The following is a 13,519-nucleotide window of genomic DNA, read 5'->3' as shown; positions in this document are numbered from 1 at the left end:
TCTCAAATCAGCGGGATGATAGCAGGTGCAGCTGAGGCGCCGGAAGGGGTGTCGTATTAGAATTTTCAAGTGGAGAGACTGATCCCGGGTGCACGCCAACAGTCGTTAATGGCAGACTGCGCCAAGCTCCACTCACTCATGCCTCCAAGTTTACCTTTTTCTCCGGGTTTCCATTTCTCTGCATCTTCCCCACTGGACAGCTGCTCCTTCCGGTTGGGTTCTTATGTCTGAAAGAAATTGTAAACACCACGGAAGATGTTTTAACTTATAGGAAACCAGCTTTTCTTCCTTTTTTTTTTTTTTTTTTTATTTTTGGGACAGAGAGAGACAGAGCATGAATGGGGGAGGGGCAGAGAGAGAGGGAGACACAGAATCGGAAACAGGCTCCAGGCTCCGAGCCATCAGCCCAGAGCCTGACGCGGGGCTCGAACTCACGGACCGTGAGATCGTGACCTGGCTGAAGTCGGACGCCCAACCGACTGCGCCACCCAGGCGCCCCCAGCTTTTCTTCCTTTTAAGATGAAACGTAGTGAAGTTTTAAAGACTTTTTCAAACAGTCCCTAAATTTGGTACTTAAACTAATTATAGATGCCTTGTTTAAATGTCCAAATTAAAAATAGACGTCTAAATGAGGACGCAGGACACAGCCCAGAGCCTGTAGCCATGTTCATGGTTTCCTAGAACCAGCCCTCCTCTGACCTAATTTATACTTTTGGGAGATCAAAGGGAGCTGAAGGGAGTCCAGGCTGAGAGCAGAGGTGGGTCTAGGAGCCTCTTGGCAACAGACGATGAACCTGGGTTCTGTGTTCTGTAATTGAGAATAGCTGCAAATCGGTGATTTCCTCAGCATACAACCCTGTGGTTCTCAACGTATGGTCCCTGGACCAACAGCATCAGCATCGCCAGTGTTGTGGGCTGAATTGTGCCCGTCCCCCCGCCTCTGCCCCCAAATTCGTATGTTGAAGTCCTAATCCCCAGTAATCCAGCATGTCACTGTGTTTGGAGTTAGGGTCTTTAAAGAGGTGATCAAATTAAAATGAGGCCGTTAGGGTCCTAACTCAATACAACTGGTGTCCCTACAAGAAAAGGAAGAGACAGGCATGCACAGGGGGCACCCATATGAAGAGGGGACGAGAAGCAAGAAGGCCCACATCTGCAAGCCAAAGAGAGGAGCCTCAGAGGGAACGAACCCTGCTTGCCCGAGAACATTAATTTCTGCTGAGTAAGCCACCCAGTCTCAGGTATTTTGTTACAGCAACCCCTAACGAACTAACACGCCTGGGACCTTGCTAGAAATGCAAACTCTCAGGCCCTATCCCCGATCTACTGAACAGTAACTTGGGGTGCGGTCCAGCAAACTGTCTTTTAACAAGCCCCCCATGTGATTGCCACGGTGCTCAAGGTTGAGAACCACTAACGTGAGGTATTGTTAATACCCAGTGGTAACCGACCCAGAGAAAGAGGACACGTGGTGTGGAAGTACAGCTGCTAAAATACAAATGTCTTCTACCGGGTTCTAGAGAAGTCCCTGTTCTTTAAATGGGATGATGTGTGTGAAAGTGCCCTGTAAATTCTGAAGCGACATGAGGCGGTCGTGAGTGGCAACGTTAATATTTTGTCAATGGAAGAAGACAGCCATCTGAATACACCAGCAGGAGCAAACTGAATCCAAGAATCTCCCTCCTCGACCAAAATCTGAGTCCTTCAAAATCTTGTACGTTTTCCACCCCAACCAATTGGAATACCTCTGAGAACTAAGGCAAGGAGATTTAATCCCATTTCCCTTTTGTCCCTGCTGCTAGGAAGCCCGCAACTAAGTCAGATTCTTAATCACAGCTTTCATGGTTAGCATATTTTTTTTTCCTTTTTAGTGTTGTCCTTTGTTACGTTCTTTTCAAATACCTTTGAGAAAGAAAAAAAAAAAGACGTAGGGAGAGAAAGAGTATGAGAGAGGAAAGAGATTGATCTCACAGTTGGTTACCAGATCAACTGAGAAACATGGTTGGAAAAGACAGATGTTCTCTTACAGTGACAAAGGACCAAACTGTTTTTCATCAGTGAGTTCCTCTTCTGTCCCTTGTCTTCCTGATGTGCCATAGCTGTAGGCCCCTTGGAGACTTCTCTAACTGATACCCAGGGAACCTGTTAGTTGCTAAAGAGTTATCACCCTTAAACAGCTCCTGTGAGCCCTGCTTGGGAACAGGTGTAGAAGATTTACATTTTTTGAGGTTAGAAGTCGCCATTTACCTGACTGCGATCTCTACGTACTCTTGGTCCTTTTAACAAACATAGAGATATCTGGAACTGGCCAGGCTGCCATCAGAAATCTCTCCTGCCTCATCTTGGCCATAATGGTGAAGAATTCCTCTCTTCCTTGTGACCTGGCCAGGGCTCCCCTCCTTAATCCAGGCTTCTTAAACCAAGGCTCAAGGGGTCCACAGTACAACCCCCAGGGATCTGGAGTTCGTCCTGACAATTGCCTTAGTTGCGTTTTGTCATTTTGGTGATACCCTTTTGAAAGAGTTGAAGCATTTCTGGATTATTAGGGCCACCCCTGATAACCCAGTCCTGCCCTGTAGACTCAGGTGCATGTGTTCATTGATGGCCTTGATGGCATCGTGTAGCTCTATTTTTGTTGTCTTGGGCTAATTTGAAATGAGCAAAGACAAAAAAATACGTAAATGATGAGTTTGTACCAAGTGATGGTCAAGTGATGTCACAGGGTGGCGGGTTTCACAGTAACTGGAAAGGAGGAAACGGTGGGCAAACCTCCTGCAGGACACAGAGGACGAATGCTGTGTTGCAAAGAACCTGCCTTGGAGCAGTGAGCGAGCAGTTTCCAGGTTCAAGTAGGGCTTTAGTTCCAGCAAAACAACATCATCTGTCACATTCATGTTCACTTGAATGTTTACATTTGTTTTGGTCTCAGTTGTATACCTAGCTTTTTATCTGTGCACATTTTAGTAACATTGTATTTTTAATAAGTTAAATCGACACCAGTCTAAAGTTATTTTAAAATAAAAAGACCAATTAAAATATTTTGTAAAAAAAAAAAAAATGGAACAGTAGAGACCCAGTTGAATTTCTTCCTCTGATGGGGACTAGATATGTGTCATGTTTGAGAACCTGTACCTGCCCTTTCTCTTGACCTTCACCCTCCTGAAGGGGACTGGGCATACCTCATTCCAGCAGGTGCATCATTTGCCACCTCAACTGCCGTGGAGAAGAAGGAAATGGAAAGAGAAAGAAACCTCAAATACCACATTTCAGAGTCCCATTGAGTTAATTTTGTCTCTGCAACTGGACATAAAAGGAAACCGTGGTATCGTTTCCATTTCATGGCTTTGTGGTCCCGAATGCAATACTAACTGATGTGTTACCTCCCCGGAGATTCAGATGGCCAGAAAATTGTCTCCAATGGAAAAGAGCTAGAAAACAAAATTGGGGGAGATCCCCCTGTTTCTCTGCTCACTTAGTAACATATTGCCTTCAAAACAGCCTATAGCGATTTGAATGAGCTATATCGATGGGTCGTTTCACCTTCCTAATCTTTCTGTTTCCTTTTGGACAGTTTGTTGTCGCTGTTGATATGTGAATGGCATAGATGCTCCTCTATGATGGATACCTCTGCTAAGAAGTCAGGAAATGCAAGTCAGAACCTTTCATGTTAATAAAATATTAATTGACTTCCACAGCTTAGAGCTACCTACAACAAAATATAGAGCTGGTGAAATTTGTCTTTGGGAGTCCTGGCCCTCTCTTTGGGGATCCTTTTTTCTTCTTTCATGACAGAACGCCTGCATATGAACTGCCTGCTGTGTACCGTACCTTATCCAAATTCAGTACTAGACTTGCTCATATTTTCTAAATGCTGAACCCACGCCTGCAAAATGGTACTATCCCCATTTTGCAGCTAAGAGAACTGGGGCTCAGAAGGTTAATGGTCTTGGCCAACCAAGATCAAGCCCGGAGCTTCCGATTTCAGATCTCCTCCTGTCTCTACTTACTTCTGCTCTCAAACCCTTTTCTTATTTTTCCATGTAAAAATATCCTCTTATATAATGTTATCTTCTCTTATACATTTATGCTTTATGTCAGTGTGCTCAAAATTATTGACTTGGCTTGGCCCCTGTATTTGACTCCTCGGGCTCCTGGGTAGACCCTTCCTTGGATGTTGCTGGGAATCTTTGGCACCGCTTAAGTTTGTAGATGCATCACTCCAGCCTCTGCCTCTGTTACCACATGGCCGCCTCTCTGTGTGTCTCTGAGTCTCTGTTTTCTCTCCTAATTAGACACCAATCATTGGATTAGAGCCCACACTAATTCATTATGACCTCAACTAATTACATCTGCAAAAATCCTATTTCCAAAGTTCCAGGTGGACATGAATTTGGGGGAGACACCATTCATCCTAGTACAGCCTTTATTAAAGAATGTTCTGGCATCTATGAACATTTGGGAAGTTTCATTTGCTACAGAGGGGCCTTCCTGCTTTCATATCAGGTTTCCCTAAAGAGCATATTAACTGATTCATTTACTCACAAAAAATATTTATTGAGCATCTTCTATGTGACTGGCAATGTTGTTTTTTTTTTTTTAAGTTTGTTTGAGAGAGTGCACACGAGCGAGTGGAGGAGGGGCAGAGAGAGAGGGAAGAGAGAATCCCAAGCAGGCTCTGTGCTGTCAGCACAGAGCCCAATGCAAGGCTCGATCTTACGAGCCGTGAGATCGGGACCTGAGCCAAGATCAACAGACGCTTAATCGACTGAGCCACCCAGATGCCCCAATTAGAGAATTTTTAAAAAGAAAACCTTACATGTTCCTTCTAAGTTTTAGTTCACACATTCCTACTGACCAGACTAATACTAACAACATAGGGACCAAAACGTGACCATGATGGACAAAGAGAGCCATTGCGGGTGGATAGACTGGAGGCAAAAGCGGCTCAGACACAACAGTAGGGCACATGCAACACACACAGGAGACACCCCGGAAGTGCCAGGTTCTGGGGAACAGGGAGCATGGCACCACAGGGCATCATGGGACCTCTTCTTCATGCAGCCACTACTTTCAAGACAGGAGACGCAGCTGACTCTTCTAACACATAGAAACAGCCAGAGAGAGACTAAATGAGGAGACAGAGGAATATGTCCCAAATGAAAGAACAGGACAAAAATCACAGCAAAAAGAGCTAAGCAAAATGGAGATAAGCCATATGGCTGATAGAGAATTTAAAGGAATGGTCATAAAGATACTCACTGGACTTGAGGAAAGATCTCAGTGAGACCCTCAATGAAGAGAAAACATAAAAAAGAACCAATCAGAGGTGAAGATCACAATAAATGAAATTAAAATACACTAGAGGGAATAAATAGACTAGAGGAAGCAGGAGAACGGGTCGGCAAGCTGGAGGTCAGAGTTATGGAAAGCAAAACAGGAGAAAGAAAAAAGAATAATAAAAAATGAGAATAGGTTGAAGGAACTCAGCGACACAATCCAACATAATAATATTCGCATTATAGGGATCCCAGAAGGAGAAGATAGAAAAAGGGTCAGAAAAGTTCTCTGAAGAAATAATAGCTGAAAACTTCCCTAATCTGCGGAAGGAAACAGACATCCAGATCCAGGAGGCACAGAGAATCCCCAACAAAATTAACCCAAGGAGGTCCACACCAAGACACATAGTAATTAAGATAGCAAAAAGTAGCACTACAGAGAGAATGTCAAAAGCAGCGAGAGAAAAGAAAACAGGTACATAGAAGAAAAACTCCATAGGGCTGATTTTCTTCAGCAGAAACTTTGCAGGCCAGAAGGGAGTGGCATGATATATTCAACATGCTGGAAGAAAAAAACTACAGCCAAGAATACTCTATCCAGCAAGGCTATCATTCAGAATAGAGGGAGAGATAAAGAGTTTCCCAAAAGTTAAAGGAATTCATCACCACTAAACCAGCCTGGCAAGAAATGTTGAAGGGGATTCTTTGAACCAAAGCCAGATAAAGACACCACAAAAAAGGAGAACTACAGGCCAATCTCTCCGATGAACATAGATGCAAAAATCCTTGACAAAATACTAGCAAAACAAATCCAACAGTACATTTTTAAAAATTCGTCACCACAATCAAGTGTGATTGGTTCCCAGGATGGTAGCATGGTTCGGTATTCACAAATCAATCAACATGATACATCACATCAATAAGAGAAAGGATAGGAACCATATGATCATTTCAATAGATACAGAAAAAGCATTTGACAACATACTACAACATCCATTCATGATAAAAAACCCTCAACAAAGTAGGCTTAGAGGGAACATATCTCAACGTGATAAAGGCCAAATATGACAAGCCCACAGCTAACATCATAGTCAATGGTGAAAAACTAAGAGCTTTCCCCCTAAGAGCAGGAACAAGACAGGATGTCCACTCTCACCACTTTTATTCAACATAGTACTGGAAGTACTAGGCACAGCAATCAGACAAGAGAAAGAAATAAAAGGCATCCATATGTAAAAGTAAACCTTTCCCTATTTGCAGATGACATGATACTATACATAGAAAACCCTTAAGACTCCACCAAAAACTACTGGAACTGATAAATAAATTCAGTAAAATTGTAGGATGCAAAATGAATATATACAGAAATCTGTTGCATTTCTTTGCACTAATAATGAAGGGAAAGAAAAACTGGAGAAAATAATTTCATTTACAACTGCACCAAAAAGAGTAAACCTAACCAAAGAAGTGAAAGACCTGTATTCTGAAAACTATAAAACATTGATGAAGGAAATTGAAAATGACACAATTGGAAAGATAGTCCATGCTTTGGAATATTAATAAATATTAGGAGATACAAAGATATCAGGAGAACAAATATTGTTAGAATGTCCATACTACCCAAAGCAATCTACAGATTCGATATGATCCCTATCAGAATACCACCAGCATTCCTCACAAAACTAGAACAAATAATCCTGAAGTTCATATGGAACCACAGACGACCCTGAGGAGCCAAAGCAGTCTTGAAAAAGAACAAAACCGGAGGTATCAGAATCCCAGACTTCAAGATATACTACAAAACTGTAGTAGTCAAAGCTAGCACAAAAATAGAGCCGTGGGAGAGCCCAGAAATAAACCCATGATTATATGCTCAATTAATCTATGACAAAGGAGGCCAGAATATGCAATGGGAAAAAGACTCTTCACAAATGGTGGTGGGAAAACTGGACAGCTACATATGAAAGAATGAAACTGGACCACTTTCCCACACGTACACACACATAAACTCAAAAGGGATAAAGGATCTAAGTATGAGACCTGAAACCATTAAAAAAATCCTCGAAGAGAACACGGGCAGTAATTTCTCTGACATCAGCCAGAGCAACTTTTTTCTAGCTGTGTCTCCTGAGGCAAGAGAAACAAAAGCAAAAATAAACTTTTGGGACTACAGCAAAATAGGAAGGTTCTGCACAGCAAAGGAAACAATCAACAAAACTAAAAGACAACCCACTAAAAGGGAGAGGATGACTGCAAACGACATATTCAAGAAGGGGTTAATATCCAAAACATATGAAGGATTTCAGGGGCACCTGGATGGCTCAGTCGGTTAAGCATACGACTCTTGATCTCATCTCATGTCTTGATCTCAGGGTTGTGAGTTCAAGCCCCGTGTTGGGATTCACACTGGGCATGAAGCCTACTTTAAATGTACTAATTTAAATATACTTTACACACATACATATAAAGAATTTCTGCAATGTGACACCAAAAAAATAATCCACTTAAAAATGGACAGGAGACACAACACGTCGCCAGAGGCAAGGGAAACAAAAGCAAAAATGAACTATTGGGACCTCATCAAAATAAAAAGCTTCCACACAGTGAAGGCAACAATCAGCAAAACTAAAAGGCAACCGACAGAATGGGAGAAGATATTTGCGAACTACATATCAGATAAAGGGTTAGTATCCAAAATCTATAGAGAACTTATCAAACTCTACACCCAAAAAAACAAATAATCCAGGGAAGAAATGGGCAAAAGACATGAATAGACACTTCTGCAAAGAAGACATCCAGATGGCCAGCCGACACATGAAAAAAATGCTCAACATCACTCATCATCAGGGAAATACAAATCAAAACCACAATGAGATACCACCTCACACCTGTCAGAATGGCGAACATTAACAACTCAGGCAACAACAGATGTTGGCGAGGATGCGGAGAAAGAGATCTCTTTTGCATCGTTGGTGGGAATGCAAGCTGGTGCAGCCACTCTGGAAAACAGTATGGAGGTTCCTCAAAAAACTAAGAATAAAACTACCCTACGACTGAGCAATTGCACTACTAGGTATTTATCCATGGGATACAGGGGTGCTGTTTCAAAGGGACATGTGCACCCCAATGTTTATAGCAGCAACTATCAACAATGGCCAAAGTATGGAAGGAGCCCAAATATCCATCGATGGATGAATGGATAAAGATGTGGTGTATGTATATACACAGTGGAGTATTAGTCGGCAACCAAAAAGAATGAAATCTTACCATTTGCAACTATGTGGATGGAACTAGAGGGTATTATGCTAAGCGAAATTAGTCAATCAGAGAAAGACAAATATCATATGACTTCAGCCATATGAGGACTTTAAGAGACAAAACAGATGAACATAGGGGAAGGGAAGCAAAAATAATATAAAAACAGGGAGGGGGACAAAACAGAAGAGACTCATAAATATGGAGAACAAACAGAGGGTTACGGGAAGGGTTGTGGGGGGGGGGGTGGGCTAAATGGGGAAGGGGCACTAAGGAATCTACTCCTGAAATCACTGTTGCACTATATGCTAACTAACTTGGACATAAATTAAAAAGTAAATAAATTTTACAAAATGGACAGGAGACATAAACAGACGTTTCTCCAAAGAAGACAAACAGGCGGCTAACAGACACTTGAAAAGATGCTCCACGTCACTCATCATCAGGGAAACGCAAATCAAAACCACAAGGAGATACCACCTCACGCCTGTCAACGGCTAAAATTACAAGAAACAGCACGTGTTGGCGAGGATGTGGAGCAAGGGACCCTCGAGCGCTGTGGGCAGGAACACAAACCGGTGCAGCCGCTGAGGAAAACAGTATGGAAGTTACTCAAAAAGTTAAAACAGAATTACCATGGGACCAAGTAATTGCACCACTGGGTAGTTATCCAAAGAATGTGAAAACACTAACTCAAAAAGATAGGTGCCACCCCTCTGTTTACCGCCGCATTATTTACAACAGCCAAGATACGGAAGCAGCTCAAGTGTCCATAGATGGATGAATGGAATATTTCAAGGATGAAATCTTACCATCTGCAACAACATGGATGGATCTAGAGGGTATTATGCTAAGCGAAAACAGTCAGAGTAAGACAAATACCATAGGATTTCACTCATATGTAGAATTTAAGAAATGAAACAAAACAAAAAAAGAGGCAAACACACTCTTAAATATAGAAAACGAGTGGTTGCCAGAGGGGTGACAGGTGGGGGGATGGGTAAAATAGGTAAAGGCAATTAAGAGTACCCTTATTGGGGCTCCTGGGTGGCTCAGTCGGTTAAGCGTCCGACTCTGGATTTTAGCGCAGGTCATGGTATCACAATTCGTGAGATCGAGCCCTGCGTCAGGCTCCATGCTGACCAGAGCCTGATTGGGATTGTCGCTCTCCCTCGCTCCCTGCCCCTCCCCCACTCACACAAGCACATGTGCATTCTCTCTCTCAAAATAAATAATAAAATAATAAAATAAAATTTAAAAAAGAGTACACTTAGCATGCTGAGCACTGAGTAATGTACAGAACTGCTGAATCACTATAACACTGTATGTTAATTATACTGGGATTTTAAAAATTTTTTTTATTAAAAAATAAAGAGAAAAGAGCGAATCATTGATTTCTTTGGAGTTCCCTTTAGTTCTGAAGGGGAGAGGAGTAGGAACAAGGCTGGAAAAGTAGGTTGGTGCGGGACCGTGGAGGTCCTCAAAGACAAGTACATGGATGGGGACTGCATTCTCAGGCCAGGAAGGCAACCAGGACATCCTGTTATCTGCAGCCCCAGACTGGCTATTCCGTAATTCTGGTGCCCCAATTTCTCTATAGCTGTAACCGTAATTAATTAATTACCAGAGCCACATTGCACATTCAGGATGGTAGACGGAGGCACGGCGTTCAGCCAACAACAATAAGGTGTCGGCACTCCATCAAAGTCCCCCTGTCTCTGGGTGTTGGAGACCAAGATGGCAGCATACCAGGGCAGTGAGGTCTTCTGTTTCCTATTCTTGGCGGATTCCTATTCTTGGTTCACACTGGGAGTGAGTGGCCTTGAAGGAGAAACTTCTGTTCCTAGAATTTAGAGGAGTGCACACACCTTCCCTTTAGGCCCTACTGAGGCCACTACCTCTTGGCCTGACCCCTCCTTGGCTGTGAGCACTTGAGGAGAAGGTTCTGTCTCCCAGTGCTGAGTAGAGTGCCCTGTCCACCGTGAGTTCTGGACAGATGTTTGAATGGATACATCGATGGATGAATACAGCAGAGAGAAGAGCTCTAAGGTAGTAAATGCAAATACCCATATATTTGGGCTCCAGATGATATAATCCAGAGTCACACAACTTTATGCACAAAAGCAAACATACTAATGTAACAAAAGCCCAGGAGTTAGGGCATCTGGATTCAGGAGTGTGTGGACCTAGGTATTCAGGTGACGTCCCTGGGAATACATCCCTCTGTCTTCCTGCTCATCTTTCCTTTGAGCCCTTCGTTCCCAGTCTAGCTGTTGCTGCACAGTGGCCCTCCTCCCTGTCCCCAAGCCCCAGGCTGCCATTCTCACAGCTCAGCTGCTTGAGAGGAAAAAGAACAGGGAATGGAGGAAAGCGGGTTCCCAGGGCAAAATCAAGACCCTGGTACCAGAAGAAGCACAAAGCAACAGATGTTCACAACGATAGGCTCGGAGAGAAATTGGATCCCCTTTAAAGTAGATCAGACAAGAGGCGCTTGGGTGGCTCAGTCAGTTAAGCGTCCGACTCTTGATTTCAGCTCAGGTCATGATCTCACAGTTCATGAGCTCCAGCCCCGCGGCAGGCTCTGTGTTGACACCGCAGGGTCTGCTTGGGATTCTCTCTCCCTCTCTCTCTGCCCCTGCCCCCCCCCACACACACACACGTGTGCATGCGGTCTGGCAAGGTAAATAACCTTAACAAAAATAAAGTAGATCCGTCAGATGCCAGACCCTTCATGCTTCAATCAAGAAGATGGGAGTACTGGACCTCCAAGTAGAGTGGAAAGTGGGCGGCCTTCGTTGCCAGGAAGACCTGGGTCTGAATCTGGGGTCTGTCGCTTCCCCACCGTGTGATCTCACTCTAGTAACTTCACCTCTCTGAGCCTCGGTTCCCTCGTTCTTTCCAGCTAGATTATCAGCTCCAAAGGGCAGTTTCCCCACTGTAGCTTTTGACTGCGTCCCCATTGCTGGCAGCATTCTACCTGGCACAGTGGTGGGTACTTGACACTATTAAATCGATGTCATTTCAAGATGGTTGCACAGAGGGGGGAAAATGGCCAACGTGAGGCTCTGGTAAAATGCCAGGCACATAGAGGGTGATGGGTAAGTCACAGAGGTGACCATTACTATCGGTCTAGGAAGGAAATATCACGGACCAAAGAACAAAAAGAGTGGAGGCAGCTGGTGGGGGATTAGGAAGGAAGACGGGCCGGTCAGGTGGTCAGCCGGCCATCTTGGTGGCCGGCGCCGGCCATTGGGGCGGTGGCTGTGGCCAAGTGGCAACATCCTGCTCCAGCACTGATTTCTCCTCTCCCTCCCCCCCCCCCCCCCCCCGCCTTGTGTCCCCTCTGCAGCTGGAGCTCTCGAACACCGCCGTCCTGCACCAGATGAGGCGGGACCAGGTCACAGACACCTGCCGGGCCAACAGCGCCGTGAGCCGCAAGCGGCGGGTGCTGACCCCCAACGACCTGAAGCACCTGGTGGTGGACGAGGACCACGAACTCATCTACTGCTACGTGCCCAAGGTGGCGTGCACCAACTGGAAGCGGCTCATGATGGTGCTGAGCGGCCGGGGCAAGTACAGCGACCCCATGGAGATCCCGGCCAACGAGGCTCACGTGGCGGCCAACCTCAAGACCCTGAACCAGTACAGCATCCCCGAGATCAACCACCGCTTGAAAAGCTACATGAAGTTCCTGTTCGTGCGGGAGCCCTTCGAGCGGCTGGTGTCGGCCTACCGGAACAAGTTCACGCAGAAGTACAACACGTCCTTCCACAAGCGCTACGGCACCAAGATCATCCGGCGCCAGCGGAAGAACGCCACCCAGGAGGCGCTGCGCAGGGGCGATGACGTCAGGTTCGAGGAGTTCGTGGCCTATCTCATCGACCCGCACACGCAGCGCGAGGAGCCCTTCAACGAGCACTGGCAGACCGTGCACTCGCTGTGCCACCCGTGCCACATCCGCTACGACCTCGTGGGCAAGTACGAGACGCTGGAGGAGGATTCCAACTACGTGCTGCGGCTGGCGGGGGTGGGCAGCTACCTCAAGTTCCCCACCTACGCCAAGTCTACGAGAACTACTGACGAAATGACCACGGAGTTCTTCCAGAACATCAGCTCCGAGCACCAAACGCAGCTGTACGAAGTCTACAAACTCGATTTTTTAATGTTCAATTACTCAGTGCCAAGCTACCTGAAATTGGAATAAAGGGGGTGGGAGAGGGAGAGAGTCGTGCTTTTTAATTTAAGATTTTTATTTGTCAAAAGAATTATATGGATATTGGGTTATTTTGTAAATTAATATTTCTTTGGGAATGATGCTGCGAGCAGCATGGTGAGAATTATTTAAAATCCTTAGTAGGGAAGGACGGCTGTCTTTGCAGGGGGATGGGATGGGTGTCCTTGGTTTTAGACGGGAATACTGCAACGCTGTCTCAAAGGTTTCCTTGTGCTCTGGTGAATTCCATGAATTGTGCATCCCGTAAATTCTAATTAATATTATTTATCGTTATTTAAACGTGGTCTCTGTAGAGATTTCTTTTTGTGGCAGCAAGATTCTGATGTTTTTGCGGAAGAAATGCGTGTGTTGTTCTGTGCTTGCTGCAGCTCACGTGGGGGCACGAATGCCCCCCCTTGCTAAGCGCTCTCGGAGCCAGCTGTGTGATAACACCCACCGCGAGGCCCATCGTGCTGCCATCTTGAAATTCTGTGAGAGATAAATAGAAATAGGCACCTTTGCAAGGGACTAATTCTGGATAGATTCTGAACAACCCAGGAGCCCCCTGGCACTAAGCAAAAAAAAAAAAAAAAAAAAAAAAAGTGATTTTGTTTTTGTTTTTAACCCAAGGAGAAGAACTGATTGTAGTTTTGTTTTTTCCTTTCCTTTTCACCAGAAATAGCAGTTTGTTAGGATAGGCTTTTCTACAGAAACTTCTAACTGGCAGTGCCAGTTGTGACGGTGAAGTGGCTGTTGCTTTATAGTCAACAAGTAT

The 13,519-nt window shown here is 44.8% G+C and overlaps 1 protein-coding gene across 7 annotated transcripts in view; it reads left to right on the top strand.

Moving 5' to 3' along the window:
* Window positions 1-13,044, top strand: part of CHST11 (carbohydrate sulfotransferase 11) — a 265,306-nt gene extending 252,262 nt beyond the window's left edge. For all 7 annotated transcript variants that reach the window (XM_058741555.1, XM_058741554.1, XM_058741559.1 and 4 more), the window contains one exon: window positions 11,881-13,044. In XM_058741555.1, the coding sequence (XP_058597538.1) occupies window positions 11,881-12,735 (855 nt within the window). In that variant the 3' untranslated portion in view covers window positions 12,736-13,044. The remainder of the gene's footprint in view (window positions 1-11,880) is intronic.
* Window positions 13,045-13,519: the final 475 nt, after the last annotated feature.

This window comes from Neofelis nebulosa, chromosome 8 (assembly GCF_028018385.1).
Source record: "Neofelis nebulosa isolate mNeoNeb1 chromosome 8, mNeoNeb1.pri, whole genome shotgun sequence".
Lineage (NCBI taxonomy): Eukaryota > Metazoa > Chordata > Mammalia > Carnivora > Felidae > Neofelis > Neofelis nebulosa.
The sequence above is the reverse complement of the archived record's forward strand: the minus strand, read 5'-3'. Positions and strand labels throughout refer to the sequence as shown.